We start from the raw sequence: 21,338 nt of genomic DNA, 5'->3' as shown, positions 1-21,338 counted from the left end.
TCCTAATGCCTCTGGACCAGTTTGAGAGGGTTAGGCAAATATAGGAAATTCCTTGGTTGTCAAGCCATTTGGGATGTTCTGAGATGGCAAAAGTGGGAAGGAAATGCAAGTTCTTTCCCTTTGCTTTCCATACCTTTTTTTTGTGGGGGGAAATTCAGAAGAGAAACAAAGGTAAAATAAAACAAAAGGGTCACTGGAATCAAAACATTAACTCTGTTTTCTCTCCAGAGATGCTGCCAGACCTGCTGAGCTTCTCCAGCAATTTCCATTTCCATACATTTAAGAGAAGCAAAGGTCTCACCACTGAAAACAAAATCTAGGTGACCCCACTGACAGTGAGCAACCAAGAGGCAGGCCACAGCAGTGATATGCTCCCGGCTCAGACACTAAGGGCTGCCTGTCCCCTTCGGAGAAGATACTTGAGAGTAACCTGCAACTGCAGCGAGTCAGCATCTTCAGGAGGTGAAAAGATCAGAATGACGGCAGAAAAGGAGATAAACAAGAGAGAACAGGATGTTACAAATGACTGCACCAAGAGCAAAAAAAAAAGTACAATCTGAAAATATAAGGTTAAAACAAAATTCAAAAGCATGGCTCTTACCATAGGGTATAATTTCTGGGCAACCGACTGCATCGCAGGAAGTGTTTAAAAACTTGCATACATTGAAAAACAAATAAAGGACGGGAAGCTGTTGGTACCTTTTGAATCCTTCACCAGCTCTGCCCTGGTTGCAGCCACGAGACTGTCATGGGCCAGTTCCTGTACACGGAGATACCATGGAGTACTCCCATCCACGCTTTCACTGGCAGTAGTCACACCCCTGGCATCAGGTGCCTCAGTTTGAATTGGCAGCCCAGAGTCAGAGGTAGAGGGATCACCTGGAAAACCACATGCTCCATTTACATAACACCTTTCACAATCTCAGGACTTTGCAAAGCACCCGAAAGTCAATTAATTACTCAATAGGATAGGAATCAAGGAGGAAATACACTGTTCCATATTAGAAAAAAATAAGTAAATTACGCACGTGGAGGACAGGCCAATGCCCTGCTTTATGAAACTCAAATAGCATAAAAATAATTGAGAATTTAAATTCTCAAAGAAAACACAACTCAATCTATGGGTTTTATTCCAAGATGCAGAGCAGACCCTTCAGAATATTTTCTATTCAGAAATGCTAATACTCACCACTGCAGCAGGTGGGACTTGAACCTGAGTCTCCTGGCACAGAGGTAGAGACACTATCACTGCACCACAAGAGCCCTGACAGCAAACCTTTCAGAATATTTTCTAATCAACCTATTCAGAGACGGTACTGGATGTGTGACTCGAACACAAGCCTCGGGAAATGGCCAGACAGTCTTGTTTCTTTGTGATGCTGATCAAGATATAAATTCTGGCCAGTCATTAATTTACCACCCCCCCCCACCATTACCAGCATCAGTACAAAATCCGTTTTTGAGCACTGTGCAACCAACGGTTAACCAGCCTGTTCAGGATCATTGTCAGGACAGCAGAAGGCTGAAGCGCCCAGTAAAAACCAGCATCTTTAAAACACCGAGAAAAATGTGTGTGTGTGTGTGTGTGTGTGTGTGTGTGTGTGTGTGTGTGTGGTGTGGTGGGTGCTGGTGCTGAACGCTAAAATATTTTCTCAATTCAAAAAAAATTGCACTTTACTAATTGTCCAACTGCCTGTTTACATGTCCCCAAAATCTCAAGCAGTCGATGATTAAAAGGGAAGATATAATGAATATCTGTTTCAAACTACAATCATTTCCAGGCCAGCTGCACGTGTTTGTTGTGATCTTATTATGCAAGTGAGTTTGGAAACCACACAGTGACTAGCTGAAACAATCAGACCTTTATATTAACACAGAGCAGAGTCGGACTTCACACCCTGCCAATAAAGCAGACTAAGAATAAACTGATTGTGATTGGAGACACAGAGTGCTAAACACAGAGGGGGTTAGATAGCAGGGCACATGTTTGTGGCACAAATACTGCAGATCCTTTCATCCTACACATTGTGTCCTTCTATTCCTTTATCCTTCATTGTTTACCCAGCTTCCCTGGAACACATCCAATAATGTTCACCTCAACTACCCTTCTCGTAACAAGTTCCACATTTCAACTATCCTTTGGGTGAAGAGGCTCCTCTTCAATTGCCAATTGGATTTGTTAGAGACTATCTTATACTTATGGCCCCAAAGTGTGGTCTCCACTGCAAGTGAAAACATCTTGACCATCAACCCAGTCAAATGTTTTGATACCCTTAAGGATTTTTATCCAGTCACATTTCAGTGTTGTTTGTAGAAGCCCAGCCTGCTCATTTTTTCTTCTGACAGAAACAGCCTCTCCTTTCTGATATCATTTTCAAATTTATTCTAATAGTATAGAGAACGGGTTGTTCAGGGTACTCCAAATATGATCTAAACAGAGCTTGATGCAGGTTTTACATAACCCGTGTTTTCTCTGTTTCCCTCCAGAAAGGAAACAGTGTTTAGTTAGCATTTTTACAAATACAGATTATTAACCTGATTGACTACAAATACCAATTTGTTTGTCTGTAATCCTAGATCCAACAACTCCACTACACTGGACACTGACTTTCCAAGATCCATATGACTTTCTTATTCACCCAGCAAAATCTGACCCTTGTACTTGCCTATTTAAAGTTCATTTGCTAATAACAAGAACATTCTATTAATTAATTAAAGGTTTTCTTGTATTTTGTCACAGTCACAGGGAGTTAGTGGCAATGTCCCCTGACTAATAATTCAGAACTCCAGGCTAATGTTCTGGTGTCATGGGTCAGAATCCCACAATAAAAAGTAAAAGTCACCATAATCCTAGGGTCGCACATGGCTGCTCTCTAATTAGACAGACAGAGAGGCGACTGATAGTGATTTAACCTGAGGGTCACCATGACTCAGGTGACAGGAGAGATTTGGGAGGAAAGTCATTTACGGTAGCCTCAGCTGGTGCGGGAACTGAACACATGCTGCATCACAAACTGGCCTTCCAGCCAACTGAGCTAACCGACCTCCAAATCCCACAATAGTATTTGAAGAAATCTGAATAAAATACAAATCTGGAATTAAAAAGCTCGTCTAATGGTGACCACGTATCATTGTCAATTGTCGAAAAAAAGACACTTGGTTCACTAATATCCTTTAAGGAAGGAAATCTGCTGTCCTTACTTGGCCTGGCCTACATGAGACTCCAGACTCATAGTAATGTGGCTGATATTTGAAATAGCCTAACAAACCACACAGTTCACAGGCAAATAGGGACGTGCAATAAATGCTGGGCCACAAACAGGAAAGAAAAAGATGCAGCTTGGCAATGGCTACAAATTTTAAAATTGTACTTCTCATTCTTTGGTCCAACTCATTAATGTTAAAGGTAAACAAAGAGTTCCCAGAGATCCCTGTGAAATATTTCCTACTTTTAGTCAGTTTCAGTAACCATCTTAGCCACTGACTCTCTCTCTCTTTGTTTTTTCAACCAGCCTACTATCTGCTGTGTGGCTTATCCCAGCTCCTCACATTTTGACCTGAGTCAACATGGTGTCTTGTTGCTCATTTTGTTTTGCGGCTATTGATCCCAAGAATGCTTCGCAGTTCTTCTCCATAAAGAGCTTGAAAATTACAACCTTTTTTAAAAAACATTAACTTAAGGTAAATATTTGGGTACCTGTAACAGCTCCTGCTAGAAAATGTGCACGTTAGACAAGATATGGCTCTCGACCCCACAACTAAACATGCTGCTCTGCTCCATGCTCTTTTAGATCTCTCACTTGAACAGTGACGATTGAGAGGCTTCCAGCATCAGAATCCAAATCATAAATCCCTGTCACAATGAGTCAGCTCAACTGCAACTCAATCAAGAAACTGGGGTGATGGTCTGAGGTAAAGGAGTTAAGAGTTTGATCAATTAGGTTGAGTGGTGTTAAACAGACATGAAACATTCATCTTCCAATCTAATTTGTTTTTCTTGCCCCTCCCATCTCGTGGACTCTCACTTTCTTTCCTTGACCACTGCTTCTTTCACTTGTTAATCCATCTCATTTACATTTCTGCCCTTTCACCTCCCACAAACTGACCTTATTGTTCAGTGGCCACAGGAGAAAGAGAAAGAGAGAGAGAGAGAGAGGAGGGGTGTTTGGCATGTTGCTGGTTTGGAACTTAGAAAACAATGGCTCAAAGCCAACAGCGTACCTCAAAAATGAAACACAAACCCATTGCCCATCACCGTAACATGGAAAAATATTCAAATACACACTACAAAATTATGGAGTCTCTAGCATTCCCACTTTGGAGAGGTTTCTGTTTATATTCATTCATGGGATAAAGGCGTCACTGGCCAGGCCAGCATTTATTGCCCATTCTTAATTGCCCACACTTAAGAGTGAACCACACCGCTGTGGGTCTGGAGTCACATGCAGGCCAGACCAGGTAAGGATGGCAGTTTCTATCCCTGAAGGACATTAGTGAACCAAATGGGATTTTTCAACAATCAGCAATGGGGAGGCAATGGCCGAGTGGTATTAATTGCTGGACTGTTAATCCAGAGACCCAGATAACGCTCTGGGGACCCAGGTTCGAATCCCGCTCTGGCAGATGGTGGAATTTGAAATTAATCAATATCTGGAATTACACAGTCTAATGATGACCATGAATCCATTGTCGATTGTCGGAAAAACCCATCTGGTTCACTAATGTCCTTCAGGGATAGAAACTGCCATCCTTACCTGGTCTGGCCTACATGTGACTCCAGACCCATAGCAATGTGATTGAGTCTTAACTGCCCTCTGGGCAATTAGGGATGGGCGATAAATGCTGCCTTAGCCAGCGACTCCCTCATCCCGTGAATGAATAAAGAATTCATAGTCATCATTAGATTGTTAATTCCAGATTTTTATTGAATTAAAATTCTACCATACATTGTGGCGGAATTCAAACCTGGGCGCCCAGAACATTACCTGGTTCTCTGGATTAACAGTCCGGCCATAAAACCACTAGACCATTGCCTCCCCAATTGCCTCTTCTGAAGTAACTTGTCCTTTGATAAACTCATCAGTTCAGAACAGTCAAGACTCAAAATGTTAAACGTTTCTCTCTCCACAGATATTACCAGACCTGAGTTTCCCCACAACTTTCTGTTTTTATTTTAGATTTTCAGCATTCACAGTATTTTGCTTTCACTGCAGAGGCTTCTATTCCACTTACCCGAGACTGGTGCTTGGTTGTCTAAAGTGTTCTCACTGACTTTGCTTGAAGGCAGACTTGGGGCAGCACCCTGTTCTGGCTCCTCAAATCCTTTCCCCAAGGGTATAAAGGTATTCTGGACAAACTGTACCAGCAACTGTAAATAAAACAGGTCAGGACATGAGGAGCTAGATCTAAACACATGACGGTGTTACTGATAACTGGTGGTGGAATAACAATATAAGACAGACAGACGAAGTAAATGATTCCAAGGTTACATTAAATCATGAATGTCGTAAGCACGAGAATATCTGATGCCACATTTTATTTACTGTCAAAGTTCGTTTAGGTCTCATTACATAATAGCACCACCAGTGCGTCCTTGGGACTCAGAAGGTCGAGAATTCAAACGCTACTCTCTCTCAAGTTGCACAGCAGAAGAAATTGGCTGGTTCACTTCAGAGACAACAGCAGCAGGGAGGGTGTAAAGACCGTATACCTCATTGGAGTTGAGGATAACTAGGAGTTATGGAGATGTCAACTCTGCTGTGAGCAAACCCGTTCCTAATGTTGCAAGTGAGCAACTGAGGATGAGTTTGAGGTAAGGAAGGGGAAGTTGAAGCAGACATACAGTCGCAGGCTTGACGAGAAATCCATCAAGTCTGGGTAGCAGAGTTAACCACAAAACAAACAAAACCCACAAAAACTGCAGATGCTGGAAAATCAGAAATTACTAGAAAAACTCAGCAGTTTAGGCAACTTCTGTGGCGAGAAAGCAAAGTTCTTCAGAACCACAGTTAACCTCCTCGTTCATCACAGAGTGGGTCTAACAATGTGGGGTACTATTTGCCTGTCTTCAGCAAAACAGAAACCTTGTACTTGTACAGTGCTTTTAATACAGCAAATCACCCCCATGCCAGAGACATGAATCAAAATTCCCAAATAATCCCAGAGCAGGAAGATTCAACTGGGAACTGTGGTTACAGTAATATTTGATAATGGTCAGGCCAAATCCAAACAATGATTAGATTGTTGTGTGTATTGTCTTTGAACTGGTCACAGCAGCAGTGCTTTTGTCTTGGGAGTCAGAAAGTCATGGGATCAACAAATTGTATAAATAATCTCAGCTGACACTTCAATGGAGTACTCAGAGAGTGGTGCATTGCCAGAGACACCACCTTTTGGAACACACTTCAAATCAAGACCCAGTTTGCCTTTTGGACCGATGTAAAAATCAGTATGGCATTCTTTGATAAAGAAAATGAGAGCTTTCAGCAGTGTCCTAACAGATATTTATTCCTTGATCAAAATCACTAAAATATATTAACTAGCAAAACTGGAGCTGATGGGAATCTGGGGGAAATGTCTCTGCTTCTGGAGTAATACCTGGCACATTGGAAGATGGTTGTTGGAGGCCAGTCATCCCAGCTCCGGGACATCACTGCAGGAATTCCTAAGGGTAACATCCTAGGTCCAACCACCTTCAACTGCTTCATCAATGACGTTCTCTCCATCATAAGGGTAGAAGTGGGAATGTGTGCTGATGATCGCACAGGGTTCAGCACTATTCACAACTCCTCAGTTACTGAAGAGTCCATGTACAAATGCAGCAAGACCTGAACAATAGCAAAGTTTAGGCTGACAAGTGGCATGTGATATTTGTGCCACACAAGTCCCAAGCAATAGTCACCTCCAACAAGAGAATCAAACCATAGCCCCTCGACACTCAATGACATTACCACTGCTGAATCTCCTACCATCAACATCCTTGGGATTACTACTGACCAGAAAGTTAACTGGACTAGCCACATAAATGTGGCTACAACAGCAGGTCAGAGGCTAGGAATCCTGCATCAAGTCAGTCATCTTCTGACACCCCAAAGCTTGTCCACCGTCTACAAGGCTCAAATCAGGAGTGTAATGAAGTACTTTCCACTCGTCTGGATGAACACAGTTCCATCACACTCAAGAGACTTGATGCTCTCAGGAGAAAATAACTCATTTGATGAACACCACATCAACAAATATCCACTACCTCCAATCGCAGCGCTTGGTAGAAGTGAGGGTAATGTTGTAGAACAAAGAGGCGCAGGGAATTATGTACATAATTTTTTGAAATTTGCACCTCAGGTAGACAGGGTGCTTAAGAAGGTGTTTAGCATGCTTTTCTTCATTGCTCAGACCTTTGAGTTGGGACATCAGGTTGAAGTGGTACAAGACGTTGGTGAGGCCTCTTCTGGAGTACTGTATGTAGTTCTGGTCACCCTGATATGGGAAGCATATCATTAAACTGGAGGGGGTTCAGAAAAAATTTACCAGGATGTTGCCAGCACTGGAGGATTTGAGTTATAAAAATTGGCTGGATAGGCTGAGTCTTTTTCATTGGAGCACTGAAGGTCGAGGGGTGACCTTATTGAGGTTGAACAAAATCATGAGGGGCTTAGAAAAGGTGAATGGCCAAGATCTTTTGCCTAAGGTGGGGGAGTTCAAAACTAGAGGGCATATTTTTAAGGCAAGAGGAGAAAGATTTAAAAAGTACAGGAAGGGCAACTTTTTTTTTTAAACACAGTGTGGAATGAACTGCCAGAGAAATTGGTGGATGCAGGTACAGTTACAACGTTTAAAAGACATTTGGATAAGTTCACGAATAGGAAAGGTTTGGAGGGGTATGGGCCAAATGCAGGCAGGTGGGACTAGTTTAGTTTGGGAACATGGTCGGCATGGGTCTGTTTCCATGCTGTACGACTCTATGAACTGTACAAACTGACCAAGGTTCTACAGACCACCCCTCCCAAACCCACAACCACTACCATCTGGAAGGGCAAGGGCAGAAGAGACATGGCAACGTCAACACCTTCAAGTCTCCAAGCCACTCATCATCAACTTTTCCTCATTACATTACAAGTCCATTTCAAGAATTAATTCTCTTAAATGCCTTCAAAGCAAATACGGTGACTAATACTGCATTCAGTACTCCAGATGCAGTCTCACCAGTACCCTATATAACTGAAGCATATCCTCCATACTTCTGTATTCAATTCCCCTTGCAATAAATGATAACATGCTATTAGCTTTAAAAATTACTTGCTGTACCTTTATATCTTCCTGCAGGAATTCATGTCCAAGGATTCCCAGATCCCTCTAGATCTCAGAGGTATACAATCTACCTACATCACATGCAGTTCAAAAAACAGCTCACCACTAACGTGTCAAGGGCAAGTAGGGACAGGTAATAAATGCTGGCCACCCAATGATGGCCACATCCCATGAGTGAACAAAAAAAATTGTTGCCTTTTACATAATGTTGTTTTATCCTTCCTGTCAAAATGGACAATTCCATCTTCCCACTTTTTTTTAAAATTCATTCATGGGATGAGGGTGTCGCAGGCCAAGCAGCATTTATTGCCCATCCCTAATTGCCCAGAGGGCGGTTACGAGTCAGCCACATTGCTGTGGGTCTGGAGTCACATATAGGCCAGACCAGGTAAGGATGACAGGTTCCTTCCCTAAAGGACATTGGTGAACCAGACGGGTTTTTCCAACAATCGACAATGGATTCATGGTCATCGTTAGACTCTTAGTTCCAGATATTTATTGAATTCAAATTCTGTCATCTGCCGTGGCAGGATTCAAACCCAGGTCCCCAGAACATTATCTGGGTCTCTCAATTAACAGTCCAGCGATAATACCACTAGGCCATCACCTCCCCACTCCCCATTATACCCCATTTCCCACAACTTTGCCCCCACTCACTTAACCAATCTATTTTTTGGTACTCTCTACACAACCTAACTTCCTAACAATCTTTGGGTCATCAGCAAACTTAGCATTAATATTTTACATTCCTTCACCCATGTCATTTACATAAATTGTAAACAGTAGCAGTCACAGCACAAATCCCTTTCGCTCACTACTCAATATATCTTGCCAACCTAAAAAGGACCCCTTTATGCTTACTCTCTGCTTTCTGCTAGCCAGCCAAAAGTTCTATCCTTATCAATGCATTACTCCCGAGATGATGAACTTTTATTTTCAATATTAACCATTGATATGGAACCTTATCAAATGCCTTTTGGAAATTATGTGCAGTACTTCAGCCAGTTTACAACCTCAGTTCCCCTTTATGCACAGCACAAGTTACTTTCTCAAAGAACACCAATACATTGGTCAAACATGAGTTGCTTTACACAAAACCATGTTGATTCTGCTGATTACCTTAAATTATCCAAGTGCCCTGCTATAACGTCTTCATTAATAACTTCTTCCATTTTCCCTATGAGAGGTGTTAAAGTAACTTTTTTAAAAATTCATTCACCGGATGAGGGTGTCGCTGGCTAGTCCAGCATTTACTGCCCATCCTTAATTGCTCAGGGGCAGTTAAGAGTCAACCACTACTTTCTGGTTTCCTGCTTTCTGGCTTCCTATTGACTTTAAAAAAAGTTATTGTCACAATATTCCAGTCTAATGGACCTTCCACAAAAGAAGGGAGTTTTGGGAAGTTAAACCCAATGAATGTGGTAGTGTGGCCGAGTGATTCAGGTTCCAGTCTCCAAGGAGGCACTGCCACCTGCACTGGCAGCGTGTTGTGTTGGTTGGCTATTATAAGGGCGGCACAGTGGCTCAGTGGTTAGCACTGCTGCCTCACAGAGCCAGGGACCAGGGTTCAATTCTACCCTTGGGTGACTGTCTGTGTGGAGTTTGCACATTCTCCCCGTGTCTGCGTGGGTTTCCTCCGGGTGCTCCGGTTTCCTTCCAAAGTCCAAAGACATGCAGGTTAGGTGAATTGGCTATGAATAAATTGCCCATAGTGTTCAGGGATATTTAGATTAGGTGGGTTATAGGGGGATGGGTCTGGGTGGGATGCTCAGAGGGTCGGTGTGGACTTGTTGGGCCGAAGGGCCTGTTTCCACACTGTAGGGATTCTAAAAAAAAAAGAATTTACTATCTTACTAGCTGATTCTCCTTTAAGATCCAAGGATGGCGTCCAGTAGGGCCTGGGCACTTGTCAGCACATAGGTCTAAAAATGTACTCAGTCTCACTTTTCCGGTGGTTGCACTGTGCATGCACCTACAACAAGCTGTGTTAAGGTTCAAAGCAGCAGCTCGCCACCACGTTCTCACAGGTAATCCGGATGGACAATAAACAATGACCCATCCAGTGGAGCCCCAAAAATCCAGATTAAATACACAAAATTGTCTTTTGCTGTTCACGGGATTTTGCTGTTCACAATTCGGCTACCACTTTTCCTATACTACAACAACTCAAAAACATTTCGAATACTTCAATCGTAAAGTACTTAAGGACACCCTGAGGTTGTGAATGCTAAGGGGTTTTCATTGAATAATCAAAGAAATACAAACTGCAAACATGGATCAATAAATTAAGAGAGTTGTTGCAACTCACCTCAGGCTTGGATTCTAGTTCATCTGACAACATAGATTCAACCTCGGATTTCTGTAAAGAGAAGCAGCACGCACTGTTGTTTTAGAGTTTTAGCAATAAAAAAGCAAAGACTCTGCTGATGTGTCAGTGATTTCCATCATTGAGCTACAGAGCACAAGTAGCTATGGTCTGTTCTAGATTAGCTGATCTCAGCATTTGGGGGCTCAGAGTATACTTTAACTTAACCTCAATATCATGTATTAGGGAAAAAGGGAAGGGATAGAAGGGAGCGGGAAAAGAAACAAATCAAGAATCACACACTGGCTCCCTACCCGGATACCCCTGATGGAAGTTTGGGATGACTGGGAAGATGCAACTGAGACACCCTTAACTTGAAAGACAGGAGAAAAATCACCATCGAGGCATACATGTGCATAATGACCTCTTGGGAAAGTTAGTGTAGAAATTAACTGTATCCCATTGAGGGTCACTGCCCATTCTGTAGTGCCTCAAGTGTACACAAATCTTTGTTCATCTTAATAAAAACTGAAAGAACTGCAGGTACTGTAAATCAGAGACAATCTGAGGAAAGGTCACTTGACCGGAAAAATTAATTCTGATTTCTCTCCACAGATGCTGCCAGACCTGCTGAAGTTTTTCAGCAATTTCTGTTTTTGTCTCTACTCACCTTGCACAGTATCCCCGCAACATGCAGAAACAACCCAGACCAACTATCTATCTCTTGTGCTCCCCTGGATTCTGCTGGGCATTCACGCAGGACCACAGAACAAATTAAGAAGAGTAGCCCCAAAGGAGCCTGCTCTGCCATTCAATGAGATCATGACTGATCTGATTACCCCACATTCCTACCTAGCCCGATAACTTTTCACTCACATTTTTATAACAAAACTACCAACCATCACTGTCTTAAAAAGATTCAAGGACTCTGTTTCCACCACCTTTCCACAGAATCACAGAATTACAACAGAGAAGGTGATCATTCGCCCACTGTGCCTGCACTAGTTCTATTATTCAATGCTAATCTTTTGCCTTTTTCCTGTATCTCTGGACACCATCCAAATAATCATGCCATGTATTCCTGAATGTCTCATTTGAACCTACTTCTACCACACTTTCAGGCAGCGCATTCCATACCCTAACTAATCAGTGTGTGAATTTCTTTTTCATAGAGTTATATAGTAATACAGCACGGAACCAGGTCCTTCAGCCCAAACTGATCCATGCTGCACACTCAGCTAGTTCCAACTGCCTGCATTTTGTCCATATTCCTCTGAACCCTTCCCATCCATGTTCCTATCCACGTGTTTTTTAAATGTTGCTACTGCCTCAACCACTTTTTCTGGCAGCCCATTCCATATATGCACCATTCTCTGCATCAAGAAGTTGCCCCTCAGGTCGTTCTTAAATCTAACCCCTCTCACCTTAAACCTATGCCCTCTAGTTTTCAATTCCCCATCCCTGGTAAAAAGACTATATGCATTCATCTTATCCATGCCCCTCATGATTTTATACAACTCAACAAGGTTGCCCCCTCATTCTCCTATGTTCCAAGGAATAAAATCCTATCCTGGCCAACCTCTCCCTACAAACTCAGGCCTACTAGTCCTGGCAACATCCTCGTAAATCTTCTTTGCACACTTTGTAGTTTAACTATGTCTTTCCTATAACAGGGTGACCAAAACTGGACACAATACTCCAAGTGCAGCCTCACCAACGACCTACGGAACTGTAACATAATGTCCCAAATCCTATACTCAATGTCTGACTGATGACGGCCAGCATGCTAAATGCCTTCTTCACCACCCTGACCACCTGTGACGCTGCTTTCAATTAACTATGTCTCTTGTACTCCTAGGTCCCTCTGTTCCACAACACTCCTCAGGACCTTACCATTTACTATGTAAGTCCTACCTTGGTTTGACTTTCCAAAGTGCAACACCTCACACTTATCAGTATTGAATTGCATTTGCCAATCCTCAACCCACTTCTCCATCTGATCAAGATCCCTCTGTAATTTCTCACATCACCCTTGCTTCATTTGCACCTCACTTTAAAACCAAGCCCTTTCTTTTAGTTTCTTTCACAAGCAACAACAGTTTCTCCCTATCTATTCTGTCCAGCTGCTCATGATTTCGAACACCTCAATCAGATTTCCTCTCATCCTCCTTCTCTCCAGGGAAAACAGTCCCAACTTCTTCAAATCTATCCTCATCACTGAAGTTACTCATCCCTGGAACCATTCTAGTAAATCACTTTTACATTCTCTCCAATGCATTCAAATCTTTCCTATCATGTGGCATTCATAATTGTATACAATACTCCAGATGGGGGTCTAACAAGTGTCTTTTATAAATTCTATATCACCTCCCTGCTCTTATACTCTATGCCCCTTTCGAGAAACGGTTCCAAAGAGTAACAACACTCAAATAAAATTGTTACAGAGATAGTAGGAACTGCCGATGCTGGAGAATCTGAGATAACAAGGTGTAGAGCTGGATGAACACAGCAGGCCAAGCAGCAGAGGAGCATCAGAAGAACCCTGCAGCCCAAGGGTATCAATGTGGACTTCGCAAGCTTCAAAATCTCCCCTTCCCTGACTGCATCCCAAAACCAGCCCAGCTCGTCCCCGCCTCCCTAACCATTCCTCCCACCTCAAGCCCCACCCCCATCTCCTACCCACTAACCTCATCCCGCCTCCTTGACCTGTCCGTCCTCCCTGGACTGACCTATCGCCTCCCTAACTCCCCACCTACACTCACCTTCACTGGCTCCAACCCCACCTCTTTGACCTGTCTGTCTCCTCTCCACCTATCTTCTCCTTTATCCATCTTCTATCCACCTCCCCCTCTCTCCCTATTTATTTCAGAATCCCCTTCCCGTCCCCCATTTCTAAAGAGGAGTCTCGACCTGAAACATCAGCTTTCCTGCTCCTCTGATGCTGCTTGGCCGGCTGTGTTCATCCAGCTCTACACCTTGTTAACTCAAATAAAATATTTGTCTCATTGCGACTTTAAATGGCTGACCCCTGATTTTTGAATGGTGATATCTAATGCTAAGTTCTCCCAGAAGCAGAAACATCTTTTCCACAGGTATGTTGTCAATACCTTTCAGGATCTTATTTGTTTTCATCAATTCGTCTCTTATCCTTCTAACCTCAAGGATACAAGCCCTTTCCTGCCTTCTGAGGAAATGTTATCTGTCCAGTATCAGTAAGATTGGCCACCACATAGGCCTCGTGGAGACGAAGTCCTGCCTTCATATTGAGAATACCCTCCATCCTGTTGTGTGGCACTATCACTACACTAAATGGGACAGACTTTGAACAGATCTAGCAACTCAAGACTGGGCATCCATGATGCGCTTGGGGATGTCAAAGCAGAACTGTACTCAAGCACAATTTTGTAACCTCATGGCCTGGCATATCCCCCACTCAACCATTACCATCAAGCCAGGGGATCAACCCTGGCTCAATGGAGAGTGCAGGAGGACACGCCAGGAGCAGCATCAGGCATACCTAAAAATAAGCTGTCAACCTGATGAAGCTACCAAACAGGACTACTTGCATGCCAAACAGCATAAGCGGCGAGTGATAGACAGAGCTAAATTATCCCACAACCAATGGATCAGATCTAAGCTTTGCAGTCCTTCCACATCCAGTCATTGTGTTGGAGGAGGATCCACAAATATTCCTATCCTCAATGATGGAAGAGCCCAGTACATCAGTGCGAAAGATAAGGCTTAGTACTTGCAGCAATCTTCAGCCAGAAGTGCCAAGTGGATTATCCTTTTCACCGTCCACCAATGGTCCCCAGCATTACAGATACTAGACTTCAGCCAGTTTAATTCACTCCACATGATAGCAAGATTTGGTCAGAGGCTATTGGCATTGACAACATTCCAGCAATAGTACTGAAGACTTGTGACAAGAACTTGCCATTCCCCTAGTCCAGCTCTTCCAGTGCACTTACAACACTCTTATTTACCCAGCAATGTGGAAAATTGCCCAGGTACATCCTGTACACAAAAAACAGGACAAATCCAACCCAGCAAATTACCACCCCATCAGTCTACCTGGTCATCAGTAAGTGATGGAAGGTGTCATCAACAGAGCGGTCAAGCAGCACCTGGTCAGCAATAACCTTGTCAGAGACGTGCAGTTTGAGTTCTGCCAGGGCCACCCAACTCCTGACCTCATTACTGCCTTGGTTCAAACATGGACAAAGAGCAAAATTCCAGTGGTTAGATGAGAGGGATTGCTCTTGATATCATGGACGCATTTGATTGAGTGTGGCATCAAGGAGCCCTAGCAAAACTGGAATCGATGGGCATCAGGGGGCAAACTCTCTGATTAGCAAGTTTGCAGATGACACTAACTGATTAGCAAGTTTGCAGATGACATTAAGATTGTGGAGCAGCAGATAGTGAAGGGGACTGTCGGAGAATGCAGCAGAAATGGCAGTTGGAGTTCAATCCAGGCAAACGTAAGGTGATACATTTTGGAAGAGCCAAATTCAAGAGCGAACTATACGGTAAATGGAAAAGCCCTGGGGAAAATTGATACACAGAGAGATCTGGATGTTCAGGTCCATCGTACCCTGAAGGTGGCAACGCAGTTGGATAGAGTGGTCACGAAGGCATACGGCTTGCTTTCATTCATCGGACGGGGTATTGAGTACAAGGGTTGGCAGGTCATGTTACAGTTGTATAGGACTTTGGTTTGACCACATTTGGAATACTGCGTACAGTTCTGGTCGCCACATTACCAAAAGGATGTGGATGCTTTGGAGATGGTGTAGAGGAGGTTCAGCAGGAGGTTGCCTGGTATGGAGGGTGCTAGCTGTGAAGAGAGGTGGAGTAGATTAGGTTTATTTACATTAGAAAGACGGAGGTTGAGGGGGGACCTGATTGAGGTCTACAAAATCATGAGAGGTATAGACAGGGTGGATAGCAAGAAGCTTTTTCCCCAGAGTGGGGGACTCAATTACTAGGGGTCACGATTTCAAGGTGAGAGGGGAAAAGTTTAAGGGAGATATGCGTGGAAAGTTTTTTACGCCGAGGGTGGTGGGTGCCTGGAACGCGTTGCCAGCGGAGGTGGTAGAGGCGGGCACGATAGCGTCATTTAAGATGTATCTAGACAGATACATGAATGGGCAGGGAGTAGAGGGATACAGATCCTTGGAAAACAGACGACAGGTTTAGATAGAGGATCTGGATCAGCACAGGCTTGGAGGGCCGAAGGGCCTGTTCCTGTGCTGTAATTTTCTTTGTTCTTTGTTTGTTCTTTGTTCTCTGGTGGTTGGAGTCATAGCTGACTCATAGGAAGATGGTATTGGTCGTTGGTGGTCAGTCATCTCAGCTCCAAGACATCACTGCAGGAGTTCCTCAGGGTAGTGTCCTAGGCCCTTCCATCATAAGGGATGTTTGCCAATGATTGCACAACTCATCAGATACTGAAACACTACATTCAAATGCAGCAAGATCTGTACAACATCCAGGGTTGGTTTGACAATGGCAAGTAACATTTGCACCACACATGCCAGACAATGACCAGATAATCTAACCACCCTCACTTGACATTCAAACATGTTACCATCACTGAATACCTCACGCCCAACACCTTCGGGGTTACCATTGATCAGAAATTTACTGGACTCACCACATTAACACAGTGGCTACAAGAGCAGGCCAGAAGCTAGGAATACTGCGAAAAGTAACTCATCTCCTGACTCCTCAAAGTCTGTCCACCATCTACAAGGCACAAGTCAGGAGTGTAACAGAATACTCCCCACTTGCCTGGAGGAGTGCAGCTCCAACAACACTCAAGAAGCTTGACACCATTCAGGACAGAGTAGCCTATTTGACTGGCACCACATCCACATGCATCCATTTGGGTGGCACATTGGCTCACTGGTTAGCACTGCTGCCTCACAGAGCCAGGGACCCAGGTTCAATTGCACCCTCAGGTGACTGTCTGTGAGGAGTCTGCACATTGCCCGTGTCTCCAATTTCCTCCCACTTCCTACCAAAGATGTGAAGGTTAGGTAGATTTGCCATAGGATGTGCGGGGTTATGGGCATAGGGTCTGGGTGGGATGCTCTTCAGAGGGTCAGTGTTGACTCGATGGGCTGACTGACCTGCTCCCACACTGTAGGGATTCTATGATTTCCTCCACTACCAACACTCAGTAGCTGCAGTGAGTACTGCCTACAAGACGCATTGCAAAGTTCACCCAAGAAACTTAGACAGCATCTTCCAAACTCTCAATCACTTCCATCTAGAAGAACAAGGGCAAGAGATACGTGGGAACACCACTACCCCTAAGTTCTCCTCCAAACCATTCACTATCCATACTTGGAAATGTATTTCCATTCCTTTACTGCTGCTGGGTCAAAATCCTGGAATTCCCACCCTCAGGGCATTGTGGGTCTACCTACACCACGTGGCTAGCAGTGGATCAAGAAGGAAGTTCATCACCACCTTCTCAAGGGCAACTAGGGACGGGCAACAAATGCAGGCCCAGCCAGCAATGGCCACGTCCCACAAGTGAGTAAAAAATAAACCTTCTCTGAGCTACTTCCAAGTCTTTTACATTGTTCTTTAAATAAGACGAGCAATCCTGTATACAGTACTCTAGAACTGCAAAAGTAGTCTATTGAGACCATCAAGCCTGTGCAATCCTCTAAAAGGATTTGAATAATAAATTTCACTCCCTGCTGCTTCTGCACAGTCCTGCAATGTTTTCATTTCAAGGCATTCACTCCATAATAGCACATAATGGAACCTGCATTACTCTGATATCTAAAATCACGTACTTTCGGATTTGGACAGTCTTTTCAAAGGCGAACAAAAACAAAGTTGCTGGAAAAGCTCAGCAGGTCTGGCAACATCTGTGGTGGAGAAAACAGAGTTAACGTTTTGGGTCCAGTGACCCTTCCTCAGAAGGCGATCCCTTACCTCAATTATACAGGAAGATGATTTCTTCAGTGAGGATACTTTGCATTAATACACTTTACTGATCTTCACGTGTTTTTGAGCATGCCCTCTCTGAAACAGAAATATTAGAAATCGCTAAACAAATAAAATATAACCAAATTGGCATTTTACTGTGCTCAAAGCAGATGTCGGTAACAACACGCTCCTTCTCAGACAAGCAATATTAGCATTAACACTTTACTCGCAGATCAGGGATGGCATAGTCCCTGTACACTATCCTAAATAACATAAGCTAGCCCTACTCTGAGAAAACAACCCACTCAGCTTCGTTGCTTCAGCACTTTCACCCAAACTTGCTGCCCCAAAACAGTAGCATCAGCTGTGGTTCTGTTGGTATCAATGACTTAGAAGATTGTGGATTCAAACCCCACTCCACAGCCCTGAGAGCACAATTCAGGCTGACATTCCCAATGCAATATTGAGGGAGCACTGCTGGTGCATTCTCTCAGATGAGAGATTAAACTAGGGCACTCTGTCCTCACATGTGGGTGCAAAAGATCCCATGGCGTTTGCAGAGGCAAATAGGTGAGTTTCTGGGCCAATATTCATGCCTCAACCAAAACAGTTAATCTGGTCATTGTACAAGCCTGTTTGAATAATTTTGCATTTGACTGCTGCATTTCCAACATCACAACTCTGGCTGCACTTCAAAAGTAATTAATTGGCCACAAAGCTTTTTAAAATACGAAATGAGGACATTAAAGGCATTGTGCAAATACCAACTGTTTCTTTCATTTAAGAATAAATTAAACACTGCAGTGGCATTGATTTGAAAAGATCCCCGGTTCATTCTCTAATCAGTTTACTGATGTCAAAAAGAACAAACAAGTTCAGTAGAAAACACATCAGCATATCATTAGCAGATTAAACGTTTGGGAGGAGTGGGGCAGCAGGGGCAGCGGATCAGTCAAGTGTCACAGTTCTGATCACTGTTCAGCAATCTGTATGCAAATGTGTGGATATGGGTGAGGATAGGATTGGGGCTATATTAAGATGCCTTCAACATCCTCAAGATCAAGCAATCAGACGACATTACACCGATGGGACACACGGAACTAATGGTGAATGGGAGAGATATCAAAGATTAGAATGAACTGAGGAACCATGGTCCCATCCAAGTGAGTGAGTCAGAACAATATAGACAAATGACTTCAAACAAACAAATGCTCTGAACCTTACACTTTCTGAATTGTTTTTTGACCTCTTCCAAGGAAAGCAATCGCACCAAAGGATGTGAGGAGTTATCTGACTTGAGAAACAAGGCTTCATCATGAGAGAAAAGGCCACATGGACAAACTGACCTTTTCCTGTTCAACATCTTCATCATGATGTTCCAGAGATACGAGTTCAAATCCCACCACAGCAATTTCAGAAATTTAAATTAACTAATAAATCTGGAATAAAAATCTAATCTTGATAATAGTGATCATAAAACATCAGATTGTCATAAAATGTGGGGAGGCAATGGCCTAGTGTTATTAATCGCTGGACTGTTAATCCAAAGACCAGACAACATTCTGGGGACCTGGTTCGAATCCTGCCACGGAAGATGGTGGAATTTGAATTCAATAAATATCTGGAATTAACAATCTAATGATGACCGTAAATCCATTGCCAATTGTCGGAAAAAAACCCATCTGGCTCACTAATGTTCTTTAGGGAAGGAAACTGCCATCCTTACCTGGTCTGGCCTACATGTGACTCCAGTCCCACAGCAATGTGGTTAACTGTCAATTGACCACTGGGCAACTAGGGATGGGCAATAAATGCTGCCTAGCCAGTGACGCCCTCATCTCATGAATGAATAAAGGAAGAACCAATTTGGTTCACTCTTGTCCTTCTGGAAGGGAAATCTGCCATCTTTAACCAGTTTCGCCTATGGCTTCAAACCCGCAACATAGTTGACTTTTAACTGCCCTCTGAAATGTATCAAATAGCTACGAAAAAGTCAAAGATAAATAAAATTGGACAGACCATCCAGCAGCAAAATAGGCACTAGAAAATGTTTCCATTTGTAGGAGAGACTAGGACGTGAGGGCACAGCCTTAGAGTAAAGGGGAGACCTTTTAAAATGGAGATAAGGAGAAACTTCTTCAGCCAAAGAGTGGTGAATGTATGGAATTCACTGCCACAGAAGGCTGTGGAGGCCAGGTCATTGAGTACATTTAAGACTGAGATAGATAGGTTCTTGATTATCAAGGGGATCAAGGTTTACGGGGTGAAAGTGGGAGAATGGGGTTGACGAACTTATCGGCCACGATTGAATGGCGGAGCAGACTCGAAGGGCCGAATGGCCTAATTTCTGCTCCTATGTCTTATGGTCTTAAAAACTTTCACTGTCACTAGGTCAAAATCCTGGAATTATCTCCCCAACAACCTAAATCTTGCAGCTCACCATCACTTTTGGCCGTTAGAATGGACATTAAATATTGTACTTGTCAGAGACACTATATCTTATGATTGAAAGGCTCTTGTGGCACCCCTACCTGAGCCAGAAGACCCAAGTTCAAGACTAAATTTCTCGAAAGGTGTATCATTAAATCCCTGAACAGTGATCATTTAAAAAAACCCTATGAACGAAGGAGTCTTGTGGCACCATGGTAATGGGCCAGAGACCGGGGTTCAAGTCCCATACACGCCAGAAGTGTGTCACAACATATCTGAACAGGTTGACTAAAAATATCAACCGGTGAATGAATTTTTAAAAATGTATTTCACCTTTTATAGAATCAAAAATTGCAACAGCAAGCCATCTGATCCACTGTGTCAGTGCTGGCACCTCAAAGATCTCAACTAGTCTTTTTTGAAGTGCCTCACAGACCTGCCTTCCTCACCCTATTTTGAAAGAGTAAACCAGATCCTAACAATTCATTCCTTCCACAGAAATCAAATTCTCTCTCCCTCCCTCTTCCCCCATCCCAACCCTTCCCTCACACTAATTCTTTTAAACAATTATTTTAAACCACTTACTGCCCCAATCTGACCACCTGTACCAAAGCCTGCCTTAAGCAGGGTAGGCTCAGGCTCCATGGCCTGAAATACCTAGTACACCTCCTTTCTGCTCTTAACCCCAGTTTAGTTGATGATCAGACTCAGTACTACTTCCTACATGCAGGAGATTAACGAAAGAGGTTCGAAACTACAGAGGGTGGGGGGTGGGAGAAATGTAGTTACAGTAGTCGAGGAAAAATAAATCGAGACCTCGAAAAGAAGGAATACCCTTTGAAACATGGTTTCTAATGATACCTTAGTTAAAAAGAATCAACAACACGGATATACAAAATAACAACTGTTCCCTCTCATTGAGCTGAATGAAAAGCTGATAAAGGTCACGACAGACTTACAGATTAACAGCACAGCCACTCAGTGAATGGGTGGAGGTCATGGAGCAGGACCTTCCCCCCCCCCCCAACCCCCCCCCCCCCTTACCCCCACCCCCCGAGATACACGCAATTCTCAGCGCCAAGCCCCCACTAGCGGTAACGGAGCGGATGTGTCTGCACTGCGCCTGCGCCACCCCCCACCCCACACACATCGCTACATTCGGGATCCCCAGGCTACGGGAAGCCGAACAACACAAAGCACACGCTGCCAGAGTCCTATCGAAATGCGCTTCAGTCCTCCTTATCCCTCCCCTCCACCTACATCTTCCCTTCCATTCACTCCCGTCCCCTCCACCTACGTCTCCCCTTCCATTCACTCCCCTCCCCGCCACCTACCTCTCCCCTTC

At 43.7% G+C, this 21,338-nt stretch overlaps 1 protein-coding gene across 2 annotated transcripts in view; it reads right to left on the bottom strand.

Moving 5' to 3' along the window:
• znf410 (zinc finger protein 410) overlaps window positions 1-21,100 on the bottom strand; it is a 44,421-nt gene extending 23,321 nt beyond the window's left edge. The window contains exons 1-5 of one of the 2 annotated variants that reach the window (XM_048599821.1): window positions 20,953-21,100; window positions 17,570-17,659; window positions 10,616-10,666; window positions 5,233-5,368; window positions 700-879 (exon numbers count right to left, since the gene is read on the bottom strand). In XM_048599821.1, the coding sequence (XP_048455778.1) occupies window positions 700-879; window positions 5,233-5,368; window positions 10,616-10,648 (349 nt within the window). In that variant the 5' untranslated portion in view covers window positions 10,649-10,666; window positions 17,570-17,659; window positions 20,953-21,100. Of the gene's footprint in view, window positions 1-699; window positions 880-5,232; window positions 5,369-10,615; window positions 10,667-17,569; window positions 17,660-18,787; window positions 18,806-20,952 lie in introns of those variants that run through there. The other variant, XM_048599822.1, reaches the window with a different exon arrangement.
• Window positions 21,101-21,338: the final 238 nt, after the last annotated feature.

The sequence above is a fragment of the Rhincodon typus genome, chromosome 8 (assembly GCF_021869965.1).
Source record: "Rhincodon typus isolate 14 chromosome 8, sRhiTyp1.1, whole genome shotgun sequence".
In the NCBI taxonomy this organism is placed as follows: Eukaryota; Metazoa; Chordata; class Chondrichthyes; order Orectolobiformes; family Rhincodontidae; genus Rhincodon; species Rhincodon typus.
This window is presented reverse-complemented; position numbering and strand designations above follow the sequence as displayed.